At 41.9% G+C, this 20,482-nt stretch overlaps 1 protein-coding gene across 1 annotated transcript in view; it reads right to left on the bottom strand.

The window, feature by feature from the left end:
- The window catches only part of LOC126416361 (UDP-glucosyltransferase 2-like), a 173,990-nt gene extending 155,791 nt beyond the window's left edge, over window positions 1-18,199 (bottom strand). The window contains exon 1 of the mRNA XM_050084044.1: window positions 18,063-18,199. Coding sequence (XP_049940001.1) covers window positions 18,063-18,101 — 39 coding nt within the window. The 5' untranslated portion in view covers window positions 18,102-18,199. The remainder of the gene's footprint in view (window positions 1-18,062) is intronic.
- Between the last annotated feature and the right edge of the window lie 2,283 nt (window positions 18,200-20,482).

Below are 20,482 nucleotides of genomic sequence, written 5' to 3'. Positions count from 1 at the left end.
GACAAGGAGCTGGTAGTCACAGGGAACCATGATGGCTGCACCATCTCACCTGAGTCCCTGGTACACCATTTCTGGGAAGTTCTCACCTTACCTGATAATGTCAATCCTGCAACTTTGCATTTGCATTTCACTGTTAATGGCTGCCTGACCATCTTCACTATATGCCTACCCTCTCTGGACAGTAAGCTCATGGACCCACCCAATGCACATGTACCAGAGGTACCTCCCCCTCCCATGCTCACCCGCAGGAGCTGTGCCATCCATGCACCCACTCATTTCCATGAATATCATCTCTACACCTTGCACCAGACTCCCCCACCAGTGCTTCTGCTCTCCCCCCCGGCCCTCCACACACACACCAGTCATGATCTCCACACTGTGGTCTGCACTAGCAGTGCAGACAAGGGGGGGAGTGGTGGGCACTCTGTGGGTATGTTTGCGTTGATGGTCAGAGAGTGTTATGTCACATATTCTTGTATGTATCGTGTTTCTATAAAATAAAGTGTATTGTGCATTCTGTACCACTGTGTTGTCTATCATTTCCTATCACTATGCACTGGAGTTCCGCAAATCCTTTGGAGAACAGATACGCCCCTGCATGAATATTAAGAACTCACATGACAAGCCAGTACAAAGCAAGGAAGGTAAGGCTGAAAGGCAGAAGAATTATGTAGAAGGAATTTTGAAATGAAATGAACTCTAAGGCGATGTTATAGAATGGGGAAGAACAGGTGGGTGTTGAGATACTCACGAGAAGAATCTGACACAGCACAGAAAGACCGAAGTCAAAACAAGGTCTCTGCAACAGATGACATTCCCTCAGAATCCTTAGGAGAACAGACAGTTTCAAAATTATTCCACCTGCTGTGAAAAATGAATGAGAGGCACCATCAGACTTCAAATGAAATGTAATAATTTCAGTGCCAAAGCAGCCAGATACTGATTGATGTGAATATTACCAAAATATCAGTTTAATATAACTTGGTTGTGAAATGCCAATACAAGTTCTTTACAGAAGGATGGAAAACTGATGGAAGTCGACACCAGAGAGGGCAGGTGTGGTTTCTGGAAAAATGTAGAACCACAAAAGGCAAGAAGGGAGTGAGACTGGAATAGAAATATCAACTGACTGGAAGAACAGTGTCTTGCAAGTAGGTTATAAAATGAACATTGGCAAATATAAAAAAGGTAATTGAATGCATCCATACTCAATCAGACAGTGCTGAGATAATTAGTTTAGAATTTTCAACATAAAATAGAAGATGATTGTTGTTATTTGGAGAGCAATATAATTTACAAAGGCTTAGTTTGAGAGGATATAAGATGTACACTGTTAATAGCGAGAAAAGCATTTCCGAAAAAGAGATATAAATGTAAATTTTAGGAAGTACAGGGTGTACATAGATTCTGGGAACACTTTCAATTATTTATTGCACAAGAACCAAACATTGTACAGATATCATACATGTGTCATTTTGAAGATAAACCCTGAAAGTTTTCTTCATGTATACCACCACAGTGTAGTTTGGTAATCTGCTGATAGTCAGCGCTAGTCGCAAACATGGCGAGCTTAGGTGCAATGGATCAGCTGTGCTACAGAAAGTGACAGCTGTTTCATGAAATGGCCTCCCCGATCACCAGATCTCACACCATGTGACTTTTTCTGTGGGGACACATTAAAGATCTGGTGTATGTACCGCCTCTACCATGTGATGTAGCAGAGCTCCAGGAGAGAATATGGGAAGTGACTGCCACAGTCGACAATGCCATGCTGGGATGGGTATGGCACTAATTCAATTACCATAATGACATCTGCTGGGTCACTCATGGTTTGCATATTGAATGTTTGTTAAAAAAAACTTTCAGAGCTTCTCTTCAAAATGCAATATGTATGACATCTGTACAATGTTTAGTTCTTGTACAATAAATAATTGAAAGTGTTCCTGGGCTTTATGTACACCCTGTATTTTCTGAATGTATTTATCTGCAGAATAGCCTTGTATGGAAGTGAAACAAGAACAATACACAGTTCAAACAAAAAGACAATAGACGTGTAGGGAATTCTTTCTTCACTGACCTTGCATACATAACCCTGTGGTACACTAGTACGTACAGGTATTAATATTAACAGGGAAAAAGGTGAACAGGATATGGAAGTTAATCTTGATTTTTTGGTTCCTTTATTGGAACAGGATTAAATTAAATAAGAAGCCTCACAGAACTGTAGGTTTCAGAGATTGGTAAGTAGTGAATTATAAAAGTCAAAAATTTTACACACCTATTCCATACCTAGCAAATACAAGAAAAGAAAACTTGTGGGCACACATGTGGTAGACTACAGCAATCAGATGACATGTGGTACACTAATCAGTATAACATAGTCATTACTGGGAATTCCATGATGGGGAAGTAGCCTACCAATACCATGAAACTGTTGGGGATAGAGTGAAAAACATCAATCTCAAATTGGTCCGTGTGAGCAAAATTCTAACACTCTACCACCAGCACTCAGCAAGGTTTTGCATACGTCCGCAATCATTTTCTGGCCAAAGCATGCAATACAGACTCACCGGCATCATCTTCTCTGCAAAAGTACACGACCAGAATACTGTCACTGCACCTCGCAGCAAGTCCTGTCTTCAAGTCCACACAGCACAAAAGACACTCACAACGAAGCACTATCTCACTCAGGTGAGGTTTTCAATCATTCACCATTGGTGCAGGAAGTGTCAGTCAGCTCTTTCCATTGCATACTTTTCTCTGGAAAAACCACAGGGCTGCCACAGGGCACTGCATGGTGGAAAGAGATTCCACTACTTCAGTCCACTTTGGATACAGCCGATCCACATCATCCACGGTTGTTGCCTGCTGAAGCAGGCAGATGTCAAGCGCACATGCATTGTAGCATGTTGCTACACAGTTTCCCACTGTGAGAAGGAGACAGTTTGGAGGGAGGGGTGCACTGCCAACGGCAGTGGTGGTGGTTGCAGCCCCTGCACCAGATGGCAGCGTGGAGCTGGTGAGGGGGGCATCAGCTGTGGTAGTGAAGGTGGAGGCAGTGATGATGTGTCATGTTCCCCATATCTGGCTGCAGTGTAGAGACAGCAGGGCAGCATATGCTGCATTGGAAGGCATGTTAACAGCATATATGGTTGGCTTTGCGTTGTCCCATGGCCAAATCACCAGCTGTGGTTAGGGGTGGCACTGCACTTTGGTCCACTTCCACATTGAAGCATGGTGCACAGTTGGGGCACAGGTGACAATAGTGGCAGTAGTGTTCTGGTATGTTGCCAGGTGGCACATGGAGAATGGCACACTGTGTGCCCTGCATGGGTGGTATACTGTACACCATACTGTAGTGGTGCCATGGGCATGCACTGCGGGTGCCCCGTGCTGGTAGGCCGGGTCACCCACCACTAGGAGGGCATGCGCTGGTGCTGCAGTGGTAGTGAATGGCCCATCAGTGCCTGGGGTGTGGCGTGTTTGCATGTTGACTCAGGTACCACAGTCGGGGAGGGAAGGTCCAGCAGTGTGGACAAGGTGGCTGAGTAATTGGCAGCACTGTCGAGTTGGTCAGCAAGGCAAACAGCAAGGCAGCCTCCTTCCTGGAGTCCCATGGGCTGCCACTTAGCTTGGCAGTGTTGGGTGAGGCATCATCACAGTTGCTTGATGCCACCTAAATCACAATGGCCAGCGGCACACATGGGCTCGAGAGGTCGCATGTTTATGCCAGCTTCAGGTGATTGAGACGTTGGTCGCAATGCTGTGGAGCTGCAAGGAGAGCATCTTTGTGCCATATGAGAGGATGAGATGCAGGCCTCTGAGTACTGTGGGCAGAGCGACAACTGATAGGCCTCACCCACAGCATCACATGTGCACCTATACTGAGATCCCACTGCATGAAGGACTGGTGTTCAGCGTGTTGCCTGGGAGGTGCTGGGTGCAGGTGCACCACTGAGTTGTGAAGCTGCTGCACAAAGGGTGACATGCCTGTCCCGGGTGGCAGGGTGTGTTGCTCAGTGAGGTTGTCTGGGAGGGCAAGTGGCTGTCCATACACAAGTTTGGCAGCAGATGTTCCCAAATCTGCTTTGTGGGCTACCCACAAACTTAAGAGAACTAGAGGCAGCGCAGCAGTCCAAGTTGCTGAGTGGCATGTGAGAGCAGCTTTTAGAGATCTGTATAATTGCTCCACCATGCCATTAGCAGCAGGTTGGTAGCAAGTTATGTTGGGCAGAGGTACTGTTTCAGACCACTGGGTGAACCTATCGATAATAGTAAGGAGATACCAGTGGCTATTGGATGATGGCAGGAGACTACGATATTCATGATATCAGAAGTGATGGTCCACTGGGGCTGGGGGGAGGGGGCAGTGGTATGCATGTGCCTGCCTACTTTAGAGCACAGGCATGGGATGCAGGTGTGGGCCCAGTTGGTGCAATCATGCTGGATATTGGGCCAAATGAAATACTCCCACAGGAGCACAGCAGACTCACAGATGCCAGGGTTGTGCAAGTGCTTGAAAGCTGCCTTGTGGAACTCTGGGGGATGGTTTGGATGGACACGTTCCAAGGGGGAGCCTGGCCGGTCAATACTGGCATGAACATTGCACTACATGGTTTTGTGGGTGCCTGGCATTACACACGGTTGCAAGCTGAGACCAATATTTACATCGTTTTGCAGCTGTAGGAGATCAGCATCGGAAATAGAGGTAGCAGCGGTGAGGTCCAAATAGTTGAGTGGAGCAGTAAAGGCACACAATCAGCAGTTGATGATTATGTTGTCTATTCCAGCAACATGCTGGACAACAGTGGTGAACTGTGCGATATCTGCATGCCCTCTTCGCAACAGAAACCTTGTGTCAAGAGGCAGTAGTCATTAAAAACTGTGAAATGGCACCCCAGCTTCAAGGTTCTGAAATACACAGTAAGGAACTAGTGATCATACATGGCTTAACACTGCTGTGGCTCTGTAAGATTTCAGGGGCTGCAACTCCCTTCAGTGTGTTGCTGCTGGACTGTGCCTATGGCAGACTGGCTGACATAAATTACAATTGTGAATGGAGTAGTCAGATGAAGGTATGCTAGGATGGGCAGCTTGTGAGAGGTCATGCTTTGTTAGTTCAAAATTTAGACATTTGTGCCATCCAGGGAAGGGGCCTGTTGCCTTTTGTTTGATCACTCTAGAATGCAGCCTTGAGCACTATTTGCACACTCGTGGCATCCTTTATGTGGTGCCTGGAAAAATTCACAGTTCCAAGAAACATGCACAGTTCCTTGCACATAGTGGGATGTGGGAACTCAGACACAACCTGGACCTTCTCGTCAAGGGGCAAAAACTTGCAGATGATATCCTTTGCCACACAAATTTGATCTCTGGAACACTGAAAATGCACATCTCCAGGTAGGTAAAGACAATGTAGAGCATCAACACAGAACCTTTTACTAGCAGTGGGGGGCTACAGAATAACAGCAAAAATTATGTGGGTAGGTTGGGTAATTAATGAGGAGGTACTGAGTTGAACTGGCCAGAAAAGAAATTTATGGCGCTATCTGGCTAAAAGAAGTGATTGGTTGATAAGACACACCCTGAGACATCAAGGAATCATAGATTTAATAATGGAGGGATGTATGGGGGTAAATATTGTAGAAGAACACAAAGTTTTTGTACAGTAAATAGATTCAAATGGATGTAGGTTGCAGCAGCTATGCAGAGGGGAAGAGGATTATACAAGGAAGACTAGCACGGATCGCTGCGTCAAACCAGTCTTCAGATTGAGAACTCCAATAATAATGTATACCCAAACAATAATGCATACTCAAAAATTTTGAATAGTCTGTCCTATTCACTGACTCCTGTTCATGTGCTTCATACATCACTGGTGTTATTTATTTGTCTGATAGAACTGATGATACTGTGGTTTTTTTTCTTTTATAGAAACAAGGGTCATACTTTTGCAGAGAACCAAATAATAACTCTTTGAAAAACATTGACAATTTCTTCTGATATTGTACCTGAAACAGGACTATTGTTTACTAACATCTGTCATCTATCTATACACACCTCTTAAGCTAAAATAAATTTTTGATGGGACGCTCCCTTGCCCTTTTGATAATAGGAAAGATACAGCCAAAGAAAGAGTTGTCTTGTGGCATATGAGCAAAATGTCCAGGCACAGTGCACTGTTGTCAGAAACCACAGAAATTCCCCAGATTAATTACCGCATTCACTTCTATGGAACGTGTTCATTTATTTTTGTGCTGTTACACACTATCAGAAAATATAAAAAATTAACATCTCTAAGGATATGACATGGAAACAGTACATTTGTATGGGGCATAAATAATGGCAGTAAAGTGAACTATTTGAACCGCCTAGCTGTAGATGCAGTAAGAATCATACACTGGGCATGAGAAAAATGTGTATTCAGAGAATTGTAATGAAGTAGTATACACAACAGACATGCCAGCATTGTGTTGACGGGAGAAATTCTTTCAATAATTTCAGCTAGTTCATTTTGTGGTCCTGATTGTAGTTATATGAAAAAACGAAAACAAGAGCTGATTCACAATCCTTCTGTACTGGAACATCACACAGGTTCATGCGTGCTACACCAAATGAGCAATCATTGTTGATCACCAAGTGAATACATCACAAGCTGGGACCAAGTAGTCATTGACAATCATAAAGTGACTACATCACAAATAGGGACCAAGTTTACTACTCTGGATTAAAATAACATGTGAACACCTATCAATCATGATTTGGAATCAGCATATTTGCATGTGAGATTGATAGTGGGAGATACAGGCAATGATTCTAAGTGACATGTTGTGAACAGAATACATACTACATGCTGAGTACAAATATTTAGCATATAATAACAACTGGTGTAACACTGTTTTCAAGAACCATACAGCATTAGTAATAGTTGTCAGGCACTGTTGAAGAGCACAATTGTTCCTTAGATGAATTTCATTGACTGGAAGAGGGAATCTGTACAATTAGCCAACACAATGGATGTGAGACGTCAGCTGAAAGCATTGCAACACCAACATAAATTAGGATCATAGTTGCACCCAGAGTATCAGAAGGATCTGGAGTTTATGAAGCAGTAGTATAAGAGAACAGACAATAATTGAACCCTTCCCAATCAGTTAATAAACATTAACATTTATTAAATTATTTAACTGAATAGATAGTAAATCTACCCACCAAGGGCAGCAGAACACACAAATAAAAGACAGTTGTAATTGGCAAGCTTACGGAGCCAGAGGCTCCTTCTTCTTGCAGAAGGGTTGAAGTGGAAGGAAGAGGGGTGAAGGAAAAGGATTGGAGAGATCTAGAAAAATGGGTACATTTCGGGAAATGCTGATATAGACGGCCAAACAGTGTTTACATAACAGCCGGTATATGACATGTGTTGCTTCACAGGTGGCTCTCCCTCTGATAGTATATGTTTTGCCAGTTACAATACTGTTATAGGTGGTGGTAGGAGTGTGCTTAGGGCAAGTCTTGCAGCAGGGATGGTCACAGGGGTAGGAGCCATAGGGTAGGGAGATAGGTGCAGAAGGAGCATAGGGTTTGACAAGAATATCTCTGGGTGTGGTGGGAAAATTTCAGACAGAAGGAATCTCATTTCAGGGCATAATTTTAGGAAATCATGCCCCTGTCGGAGTAGCTGATTAACACATTCCAGAACATGATAATACTGGAATACCGATGGTGTGCTCCGAAGTCGTTTTTTGGAATGATCAGCAGTACCAGGATTGGATGTGATGGTGTGGGAAATCTGCTTTTTAACTAGGCTATGGGATAATTACATGCAGTGAAGGCTGAGGTGAGAATGGTGGTGTATTGCTGCAAAGAGTCTGCATCCGAACAAATACATTTGCCTTTGATGCCAAGGCTGTACGGGAGGGAACGTTTGACATGGGAAGGATGGCAACTGTCAAAATGTAAGTGCTTTTCTTGGTTGGTAGGTTTAATGTGGATGGAAGTGTGTAGCTGCCCTTCAGTGAGGACGAGATCAACATCAAGGAAAGTAGCATGGAACTCAGAATAGGACCATGTGAAGTTTAATTGGAAGAAGGTATTCAGAGATTCTAGGAATTTTAGCAGGTCAGCTTCACCATGATTCCATATGGTAAAGATGTCATCAATGTATCTAAACCAATCCAGGGGTGAAGACTTGTGGATCCCAGGAAAGCCTCCTCGAAGTGACCCATGAAAAGGTTGGCATAGGAAAGAGCCATCCTGGTTCCCATGGCCATAACCCTGATCTGTTTGTATGTGTGCCCCTCAAAGGTGAAGTAGTAGTTGGCAAGTAAGAAGCTGAGTAAGATGAGTAGGAAGGATGTCATAGGTTTTGAATCAGGTGGGCACTAACTGAGAAAATGTTCAGCAGCAGACAGACCATATGTGTGGGGGATGTTGGTTATAGAGGGAGGTGGCATCAACATTGACAAGCAAGGGGTGTGGTGGGAGTGGGATGGGTGCGGATTTCAGATGATCTAGGATATGGTTGGTGTCTTTGATGTAGGAGGGAAGTCTTTGTACTATGGGTTGCAAGTGTTAATCAACTAAGGCATATATATGCTTGGGGGGGGGGGGGGGGGTGCTTTGTAACCAGCAGCTATAGAACGGTCAGGATGATAAAACATCAACAAACAGTTAATTTACTGTTTGCAACTAACATGAACATTCCTGTCAGTCACAACACATAAATATGTTAATATTACTTTAAAGTAAAGAAGAATGAGTAAGGGTATAATTTTGAAACAAATTTATGTCAAAAACACTGTAACTTTCCATTACATGAGTTTTTTCAAGTCATAGAAAATGTCATATACACTCATGAAATTTTATTCAAGTTGTTTAAGACAGCAATTCAGTGTGGTAATGATATCAGCAACCTTAAAAGTTGTGTTGCGAAGACAATGTATCAAGCATCCACTTGGTTTAAAGCAAATGGCTTCTTACTGAATGACAACAATCCTAAAGGCAAGATTCCGTCAGATGATCCAAGTTATGTTGAGCTTTTGGGGGTATATTTAGAGGATAAATTATCTTGAGGACATTATGTGCAATATATTAGTCGTAAGCTGTCAAGTGTGATCTATGTGTTAAGGTGACTTACAGATTGTGTAGTCAAAACGTATGTTAGAGCAGCCTATTTTTCTTTCTTCCACAGCATAGTAACATACGGTATTATTTTATGGAGGAACACTTATAAATCGCAACGTAAACTATTGTTTTGTGAATGAAAGATGATGACTGTAATAAACTACACATACACTATGTTTCATTTTACGCAAAAAAGAAGTTACTGAAAAAAAGTAGAGAAAATGTACATTGTTATAACACAAAAGGCAACAGTTGCATTTATAACCCAAAGCACAGACTGTCCAAATCACTGAATAGCTACGAACTCATGTGGCATAAATTATTTAATAACATTCCACAATCTTTACAAGAATTACCGGAACAAGCATTCAAACAAATATTGTATGACTGGGTAGTTACTCACACATTCCGCGATATAAATGAACATTTCAACTGTAATATACAATGAAGAGCCAAAGAAACTGGTACACCTGCCTAATATCGTGTAGGGCCCCGCGAGCACGCAGAAGTGCCGCAACAGAACGTGGCATTGCCTCGACTAATGTCTGAATTACTGATGGAGGGAACTGCCACCATGAATCCTGCAGGACTGTCCATAAATCCGTAAGAGTACGAGGGCATGGAGATCTCTTCTGAACCACGTTGAAAGGCATTCTATATATGCTCAATAATGTTCGTGTCTGGGAAGATTGGTGGGCAGCGGAAGTGTTTAAACCGCTAACCTTCGTTCAACTTTCGACCCAATCTATCTCCAGATGAGCGCGTATTAATGGTTAACTCTACCCAGACGTACGCAAACATCGCAGTACCCACTTCCTGCGAGACCTCATTCCAGTTGAAAACTAACCCTTCTGCAGATATGGTAGTAGACGTTTAGTGTTGGCCATCATGGCGGTGTGGGCGTGGAGGGGCTCCACCCACTCGAAGTTATACATATTAATGACAGATATGCTGTTCCTGTGCTCCGTAGTTCTGGTGTTACTTTTAATTAACGTTTACGCTCGTTCTGCTGGAGACAGCACATAGTACGCACTAAATCAAAGTTTTGGTTCATACTCTATCGACATAGAATGTTGAGTACCGATCCGAGTTTCCATTCCCTCTTAATCAATGCTATCAAACAATTGTTTGCCCCGTCATCTACTGAAAGGCTTTAGCATACACTCATGTTAAATTGTTCCTTGGTAAGCCATTTTTTCCCACAAAATTGTCAGTTGCATCCATAAAAATCACAAACTTTTGTGTGACCTCTTGTGATTATAACGCCAAGGCGTTTTCGTCTACTACCACATCATACCTGCAGTAACGCATAAATAATGAAAATTGAGCCGTCGAAGATGTATCTGTAGTGAAATGACATGCAAGACTAAAATATTTACATAGTTTTACTTTATTAATTAATTCGTCAAACATATATTTTGAAATGCCTTCTATGCGGCAGCGACAATTGGATTCCAAAAGCGTAAGATTATTTATTTCAGCCAATATTTGTTTAGGCTTACTGATTAAAAAACGCTGAAAAAAGTTTGAAAAACGATTAACGCACATTGATTCACTAATTAGCATTCGTGAAAGATTTCATATTTTTCTGAAAGAAGGTTACTTACGTCGTCTGATGTTTTCGTGACATCACCGTTTTGCTTAACCGTTACTGGCATAACGTTTTGTTGATTTTAGATGATAAATTTTTTTCTTGCATTTAAATCTAAGGTAATAGCTACTGTAAATGAAATATGCTGACTTAGGAGTAGTGACGAAATAAAATGTACCTTTACATTCAATCGTTCTTCAGCCTACTAAACAAACAGCAGTTTCTTCTTTGTGTTCGGTTATGTTCTTCTCATTTTTCTTGGAAACTTCTATGCTCCTCATTTATTTTCCTCTTAATAACTACACTGGTGTCCAAAATTAAAGGAACAAACTGAAATTTTGCGAGGTTGCTTTTATTTTGCCACAAAAGAGTATAAACATTTGACAGTCAAGTACAGAGTCCGCCAGAAAAGTGTGTATACACTTTAAGGAACGAAAACTATTACTTATGTGTTTATTTTACATTTAATAATTGATTACACAAGTTGCACAACCTTCAGTTAAGCACATGTTTGCTTTAAATGTTCAAAATGTTCACCGTTGGTGGCTGTACACATAAAAGAACGATAACCGGTAGCCGCAACTACGTCAGTCAATGTTAACAGTGGAGATCGCTGCGCATGTCGCTGTAACCTTCTGACGAAGTTCCTCCAGCTTGCGTGGCTTACGTCGATAGACGTTATCTTTCACAGCTCCCCACAATAAAAAGTCCATAGGTGTTAGATCTGGCGACCGTGGAGAGAACTCAATGAGGCCTCTTCGTCCAATCCAATGCCCTGGAAAACTGTCTTCCGGGAAAGTTCGAGCGGCTAGGTGGTAGTGTGGTGGCGCCCCGTCCTGTTGGTAGAAGATCTTTTCGTCAGCTCCATAAAGCGCACGTATACCTGGCAAAATTGATGTGCGTAACATTTCGAGGTACACTTTTCCAGTGACAGTAGCATCAAAGATAAAGGAACCTACTAAGCCCCTAGATGATAGTGCACACCACACATGAACCGCTGGTAGATTGAACGCTTTATCCACATATACATGCGGATTTCCCGGTGCCAGCACACCCTGTTATGACGATTCACGGTTCCATTAAGTTTAAATTGAGCCTTGTCACTCCATTCTAGCTTTGCCACAAACTGTTAGTCATCAGTTCCCATTTGCTGATACCATTCGCAAAATTGCATTCAGCGATCGGTATCGCCATCATTAATCGCGTGCAGTAATCGTGGAATGCAAACTTTCCAGTTAGCAGCTTTCAGAATTCTTCCTACACTTGTACTGCTAACCCCCACTTCATGTACACATTGTGTAGCAGACTTCTGTGGAGAATTAAAAAATGTTTCCAACACAAGAGCCGTCGAAGCAGGACTTGTAGCTGTACACTGACTTCTTGTCCTTCCTTTGTGAATATCACAAATCGTTCCATGCAATTCAAACTTGTCAACGATGCGTTTATTTGCTAGGCGGGTTGGCGGTTCTGTTTCAAACTCCCGCCTCCACTGACGTTGCACTTCGATGCATTATCAAACTTGAAAACCACTTCACAAAACATTTTCGTTGCTCGAATGTCAAGCGTGCTCCAGCCATCTTGTTTTCTCAATACTTAGGTGAAAGTACTAACATCTGTTGAATCAAAGACCATACTACAAAACACTCGTTACTCAACTCGAACGACAATATTGATATCTCGATAAGGCCTGACAAAGAGGGTATACATTTTTCTGGCGGTCTCAGTAGAAACGATGTAAATAATATCTAAATAACTGCAACATGCATAACAGTAGACAAAAATGTTCTTCGTTTCTTCCAACGTAACGGATTTGCACACACATTCTGAGAACTCGTCAATATGCTCAGCATGGGATGTGACCACCTTTGGTAGCAATACAGGCCTCACAACGACGTGGCATGCTGTGAATGATGTCATCAGTCTCATGTTGAGGCAATAAAGCCCATTCTTCGTCCAGAGCTGCTCACAGTCTTGGAAAGCGGTTGCTGGATGCTGACATGATGCACGCCTTGTTCCTAGTGCATCCCAAACATGCTCTATGGGATTCAAGTCGGGAGAACGAGCAGGTCACGCCATGCGTGCAGTATCTACCGTTTCCAAGAAAACATCAACCGCCCGTGGTCTATGAGTCGAGCATTATCGTGCATTAATGCGAGGTCTGGGCCCACAGCACCTCACAACAACTGCAGATGAGGTCCCACGATCCCGTCACGATACCTGACAGCAGTTAAACTTCACCAATTCACCCGTACCATTTCATAAAGAGGGATTCGAGTGGTCAACATAATATGTGCCCACGCATTAGGGATTCTCCTCAGTATCGGTCTGTTTTCACAATGCATGGGTCTAGAAATCGTGTTCAGCATTCCCTCCAGATGCGAGTCCATCGAGAATCGCTCTCCAGATGGAACCCATTTGTGAAAACGACATTAGCCCACTTTTCGATCGTTTAGGTGGCATGTTGATGACTCCACTCTAGACGTTCCCTTCAGTGAGGAGGCGTCAGAGGTAGAAATACAGCAGGTCTCCGACAATAAAGGCCACTCTGCCGAAGCCTTCTGCACACCGTTTGCTTTGATACAACACGTCCAGTGCATGCTGCGACCCCACAAGCCAGTTGCTGTGCAGTGCTAAGACTGTACTATTGTGCCGTTACAGCCAAATAACGGTCATCTCTTTCTGATGTCACACATGGTCGGCCCTGCGCTGCTCTTCGGGACACAGTTTCGGTCTCTATAAACTGTCGCCTTAACTGAGAAACAACAGAACGATTCACGATAAGCCATCTTTCTTTCTACGGCCCTCCACAGCAGAGAATCTGGTAGGCACTCTCCCTGTGGCATACTGTACCGTTGGTGACTGTGTACACAGCGGTTGAGGATGTGGGACTATCCGAGAAACAATACCTCGTTTCAAAGGCGCTCTGACGTCATCGTTGGGATGGTTGTTCGTTGACCGGAAGGCCATCTTCCGTGCTGAACACGATGGTACGGACATGTGGTTGACAGTTAGTATGATCATATCGTGAATTAGACACAGGACGGGAAAATAGAGGTTTTTTGCTTAAATTTTGGACACCAGGGTATTTCTGATGGTACACCAGGCATTATTTATTCTGATAGAAGTAATCACAACACGAACGACTACATACACACTTAACGCGTCTAACGATCAATAGCACCGAAGCGCGACTGACACGAACGACGCTCACATGCTCTTGGAGTTTCCCTCGTGCGCTTCTTGCTAGGTATATCGGTAAAGTTAATGAGATTTCGTGGTGGCGGTTAGAACTCAGGTCCTATCAGTAAGTGCAATCGTGTAACGTCAAGAGTTCTCTTGTGTCGTACAAAAATTCGGAAAAGACAACTTGTATGCTATTTAGATCTTTGTAAAAAGATACTAGATTCTGGGTAACAATCACACAATGGGTAAAACACGGCTGAGAACCAGGGGCAGTACATATACTTGATTCGGGCCGCATGCGGACCGCGAGCTATTGTTTGAAGACCAGTGGATTACATCAACAGTGTCGCCAACAATAAAGGATGTTAAAGTTATTACAACGTGTCAGTAGGTCGTTGAATTTTTAACGTTTTGTTTCTCTGTTTATGATTGTTTTTGACAGGGATTAACCTAACGACCATAATTGAAATTTACTTCCTGTGAAATACACTACTGGCCATTAAAATTGCTACACCAAGAAGAAATGCAGATGATAAACGGGTATTCATTGGACAAATATATTATACTAGAACTGACATGTGATTACGTTTTCACATAATTTGGGTGCATAGATCCCGAGAAATCAGTACCCAGAACAACCACCTCTGGCCGTAATAACGGCCTTAATACGCCTCGGCATCGAGTCAAACAAAGCTTGGATCGCGTGTACAGGTACAGCTGCCCATGCAACTCCAACGCGATACCACAGTTCATCAAGAGTAGTGACTGGCGTATTGTGACGAGCCAGTTGCTCGGCCACCATTGATTAGACTTTTTCAATTGGTGAGAGATCTGGAGAATGTCGGAAACGTGATGGTGCGCATTTCTCCTCCTTACACGAGGCATCACAACAACGTTTCAACAGGCAACGCCGGTCAACTGCTGTTTGTGTATGAGAAATCGGTTGGAAACTTTCCTCATGCCAGCACGTTGTAGATGTCGCCACCGGCGCCAGCCTTGTGTGAATGCTCTGAAAAGCTAATCATTTGCATATCACAGCATGTTCTTCCTGTCGGTTAAATTTCGCGTCTGTAGCACGTCATCTTCGTGGTGTAGCAATTTTAATGGCCAGTAATGTAGCTTTATAAGAGACATTTCAACAAGGGGGAGAAATGCAAACGTTAGAAAAGAGATTGATGTTCTCATAAAAGAGGCGACTCAATGCTCGTTTCTCTCTGAGGCCCCGTAGAAGCAGGTGCTCCGTCATTAATGATGTAACTACGGCACGAGGCGTTAAACGCGAACCTATCTTTGTATTGCTCTCGTTTGCCCATGAAGGTACCGTCGTAAACGTAATACGATATTTTGACAGCTTATCTTGCCGTTATCTTGAGGCGGTACCTGTAGGTTACGTAAACGACTGGACCCGGGTATTCACACGAGATTAACAAAAAATAGCTGATGTACCGGGAAAGCGAAAGGTCACATATTAAACTGCCTACGTCCCTTCCTGTCACTGACTCGTTTCCTGTGATACGGCTGCATTAATGAGACATTTTCCTCTGGAAAATGAGCAGCAATTTTTGTGACCCTCGGCTGATTGTCTATGTTCGTTGTGTACACTAATTTTCCATCCCATTTCTATCAAACACACTCAGGCAACAACTGTGATCAAAAACAAAATGGTAGTTAAATAAACTGTGTCAGGAAGATAGAATATTTTTAATGTTGTAATTAAATGGAGATTTAAATCCTTTGCGTATAAAATAAGTAATAACACAGAGCTTTTTGGATTCAAGCAACAACGGTGATCAAAAACAGATGGAAAGTTGAATAGACTGTGGCAGGAAGATAAACTTTTATAATGTTGTAATTAAATGAAGATTTAAATCCTTTGCGATGAAATAAGTAATAACACCTACCTTTTCTCCAACGAGAAAATGAACAGCACATTCCATATTACTGGGAAATTATAATGGAAATTATTACGCCGAGAGATCTGCCCTCTTGGATGAGCGGTCATTGTGTGACAAACATGAAAAACCTGAGTGCGTCTCCCGATTACTAGTATCTTGGTGGGATCAGCTGGCATGTACTTAGCAACTAACGTGTTGCTTGATCGGAATAAAGTCTTCAGTTTCAAAAACCGACATGAATACCCGGGAGATACCAAAAAAATGGCTCTGAGCACTATGGGACTTAACATCTATGGTCATCAGTCCCCTAGAACTTAGAACTACTTAAACCTAACTAACCTAAGGACATCACACAACACCCAGTCATCACGAGGCAGAGGAAATCCCTGACCTCGCCGGGAATCGAACCCAGGCGCGGGAAGCGAGAACGCTACCACACGACCACGAGCTGCGGACCGGGAGGTACCCCTCCAATAAATTGTTCTCTTATAATATAGCAGTTATACGGAATACCTGTGAAAATTGTGAAGAGATAAGTTTTAGTTCTGTCTCTGTGGAGTAAGAATGTTTTTGATCTGTCATGTAGGCAGGAACAACAAATACTTCTTTTAGGGGCCGTTCGTGAAACACATGAGGGACGCTAGATTGGTGTGTCGGCTACTTCCATATTATTAATTATCTATCTATATCCGGATCCCGCCCCAGCTACTGCCGCGTCTGGGTGCTGACGAGTCCCCTCCATTTGGCTCGGTCCTACCACCACTTTTCTTCCTCCACTTGCAGCCCGGTCACGCCTCTCCCTTCCACAGATATTTACTCCTGTTTTCCACCGTGTTCTTGGGAGCCCTCTAGGTCTTTTCCATCCATCTTTAGTTCTTCCATAATTTTGCGGAGTCTCTGCCCACACATGTCCGTACCATATTAGTCTCTTTTTTTTCGAGTTCTTCTCTCATACTTTCTTGTTTAAGGTACTTTCTAATATTTACATTCCTTACTCTGTCCATTCTTGTTTTTCCGTTAACTGCTCTGAGGAATTTCATTTCCCCTGCTTGCAGTCTGCTCCAGTCCATTTCTGTCATTGTCCATGTTTCTCCTCCATAGGGGACAGCAGGGAAGTAATAACTCTTATGCATAAGGAGTTTTGCTTTTTCTGAAACTTCCTTATTCCAAATCAAGTGTTTTATTGTTTGGTAGAAATTGCCTCCCTTCTGTAACCGCCTATTCATTTCGTTGGTTATTCTTCCATCACTAGATATTTCACTCCCTAAATAAGTGAAACTGTCTACCACTTTGAGTGGTTCTCCGTTCAGAGTAATATTCCTGTTGATCATTTTTGTCTCTTTCAAATACCATTACTTCACTCTTATCTTTATTTATTTTTAATCCATACCTTTTCATTATTTCCTTCCACACATCAAGTTGTAACTGTGCATCTACCTCTTTATCGTTCCATAATACCATATCATCTGCAAAAATCATCTTTTTTGTCTTTTTCTTTTACTATATCTTTAACTGCCCTATTCATTCCCTCCATCACAACATTAAAAAGTACAGGAGATAGAATACTTCCTGGTTTAAGTCCTTGTCTTATTTCGGACTATCCAGAGTTCCCCAATGGTGTTCTAATTCTACAATTGTGTCCTCTGTACATTGTCTTTATTACATTAATGTATCCATCTTCTATACCAATCTTCTTCATTTCTTCCCAGAGTCTTTCCCTGTTAACTGAGTCATATGCCTTTTCTATGTCTCTGAAAAACAATATCATTCTTTTGTTATACTCCCAACTTTTTTCCGTCAGTTGACGGATAGAAAATATCAGGTCGATCGTGCTTCTTCCTTTCCTAAACCCATGCTGTTCTTCATTCAGCTCCTTTTCTATCTTTTCACCTAAATGATTTAGTAAAATTCTTTTAAAAATCTTGGCTGTATGACTCATAGTTTATTATTATAGAACTGTTAATATTTCTCAGCCTAATCTAACAGTTGTCTCCACTGCCCAGAAACGTATTATAGTAATAATTTTCTTTCCTTAACAATGAAACATTTAGATTATGTCAGTTGTAGTCTCTCTGCAGCTATTTGTTTGAATCTAAATCTGGTATCACGTTATTGGAATTTGAGAAATCTCTCTCATAAGATGCAAGAGTGTGCCTCCTAACCCTAATCCTGTCAGTAAAAATAAATGCATAAATAAAACATCGTCCAGAATTAGCGCGAATATTTTTTCGGCTTACTGTCGTAAATTTCAAACCAGTCGCTTTGCTTACCTGCCACCTTCCCCCATTAGCACAGAAACGTAAAGACATCGTGCCGTTTACAGCGATGACTCTCTAGCAGGCCGCAATGTACTGTGTCCTTGCTGAAGGGTGTGCTTGCTGAAAGAAAACGGCGCATTCATTCACTGTCATCAACTCGTGAAACTGACAACGATTGCGTGTCGTAACCCGTATCTGGCGGGCTGGAAGGGGGGCAGGAGGGGGGAGGGGAGAGGAAAACAAAAAACAAACAAAAAGCTGTTCGAAGGTGGTGTGGTGGGGATAGATTGTACCTGCATACAACAGCTACAGCGGGAGTTATCGCGCCAGTGCTCTTCTACTTCATATACTTACTGCTTGTCCACGATTACTTGAAGATTTGCGTAGACAATGCTAGAGTCACTAATAAACATCATCATTCTGTCAATGTTTTTGACATATACCACGATAAAGTACTTGAAAGAATAGTTTACAGAGGTTAGTACATATGCACGACAGGTATTGCCTTAAGAAATGAATATGTCGCACTCTGAGGTGTGTTACAAAATTATTAAAATACAAGTGAGGTAATTTGTGCGAGTCGGAGATTATTGATCACAGTCCTAGTAACAAAAACATAAAATAGTGAGCATTTCGTGTTTTATCGCAACAGCCTAGTAACCATGACAACAAAACGACATTGTCCACAGCACCTGAAAGTGGCTGGTCTGCAGCCACTATGATATTCTGTAACTGAACGAAACCAGTCGGCAGGGTAGAAAAACTGTGTCACTGACTGTAATAACAGACATGTTCATGTGTGAAGGTTAAGAGAGGCGTGAAACTCTCTTTATACAATTCATTTACGAACTTGCTGGCGGTTAAGAGACCAGTCATTCTTATTGTGACTAGTAAAAAATTCAGAGGCTTTGTGTGTAAGTGGTTCTTACTATCTGATCTGTGGATAAGACTTGCTGCAACTAAATGTTATTGGAGGTAAATAATAGCATCTGATTAATTAATAATAAAAGGGTATTAGGGCATTCAAGCAGCTCAGTTAATCCGTAAAGGGGAAAAAATTAAACATTTACAGTTAATGAGAGTAACAGGGCAAAAGGGTAGTGACTCACTGATTTATGCGTTTTTTGACCTTTCACCTTTAAAGCGACAGTTCAAGGTCACTGCTGTGACAAGTGTCAAGGTCACTGCCTCTGGGGCAATTGTACAGCTTAAAATGGCGGGAAAATCAAAGTTCCGTTAAACTGTCATATGTTAAGGTCACATGTCTTGTAAACCCACGTTTTATTATCAACATTACAGCTTCCCAATCTCAGAGATAAGTCCTACGACTTTTTTCCACTTCGAATTTGTTTTTAGGACAAATGATAATGTCAATACTGTTTAGCATTCTCTTCCATCATAGCCGTCTTAGTGAGACGATGGAACAGAAGTTGGTGACTTACACTTTTAAACCAAATAAGCTGAATTACACTAATATGAATATTTACTTATTTCATTTGCATTATTTAATTTACTCCTTGTCCTCATTTGATAATTTTTAATGTTTTTCAGCAAATATTCGTTGTTGGTCGTCTTAATATGATGATGCAGTGGGTCAGTTGAGATTGTCACACTCTTAAAAACGAACCTATCTTCATTCAGTTGCATGATAACTAAGTCTGAAGCCACTTTACGAGCCATTTTATTGCAAAACTATTACACTCAAAACTGATTAATCGTCTTTCCATTGTCACGCATCATTGTGTTAAAGATAGGTCTATAACATAGGCATCGCAGATTTTCGTCGTTAATCTCATCATTAGAATAGCCCTTTCTGTCTTTTGCCTTTTATACTCACTACAACCAATATTAACAACTTACTTAACAGAAAGAGTGATTATAAACGACGAGACCGCGAAAAGACTTACAATCACCTAACACTCTTTGGTTTTCTATGTTGCATGTGCCACATCTAGCGGAGAATTCACATTTAAAAAGGGAGAAAGAAATAAACAACAAAAAAGAAGAAAAATGATGGTTCAACCTAGAGAATTTCATTCGTCAAGTCCAGGAAATATTTTGAGAATGACAGTGTACCACTACTGTATTGAGGTAAGAACAATCTGCAGCACGTAATTTTAGGTTTCCTGGTGTGTACAATAAATAATACTGGACTTTTCGTACAAGTCATTCAATAACAGTATCTTCTGTTTTAAATTTTGGCCTTGTCAATGAGAATACATGAATGTAGGTCACAAGACGGGTTGACTCCATTACGTTTTATCAACACTGGCATGTGCTGCTGAAGATTGTTTTACCAGCCATACTGAACTGGATATTGATACCCAAGACTTCTGTAGATCTTAGTTATTCAAAATTTTATAAAAATATTTCTAATTTACATTAATTTTACGGTGAAAATAGACAAGATTTCTAAAATGACTGCACAAGAA

This window comes from Schistocerca serialis, chromosome 1 (assembly GCF_023864345.2).
Source record: "Schistocerca serialis cubense isolate TAMUIC-IGC-003099 chromosome 1, iqSchSeri2.2, whole genome shotgun sequence".
In the NCBI taxonomy this organism is placed as follows: domain Eukaryota; kingdom Metazoa; phylum Arthropoda; class Insecta; order Orthoptera; family Acrididae; genus Schistocerca; species Schistocerca serialis.
The sequence above is the reverse complement of the archived record's forward strand: the minus strand, read 5'-3'. Positions and strand labels throughout refer to the sequence as shown.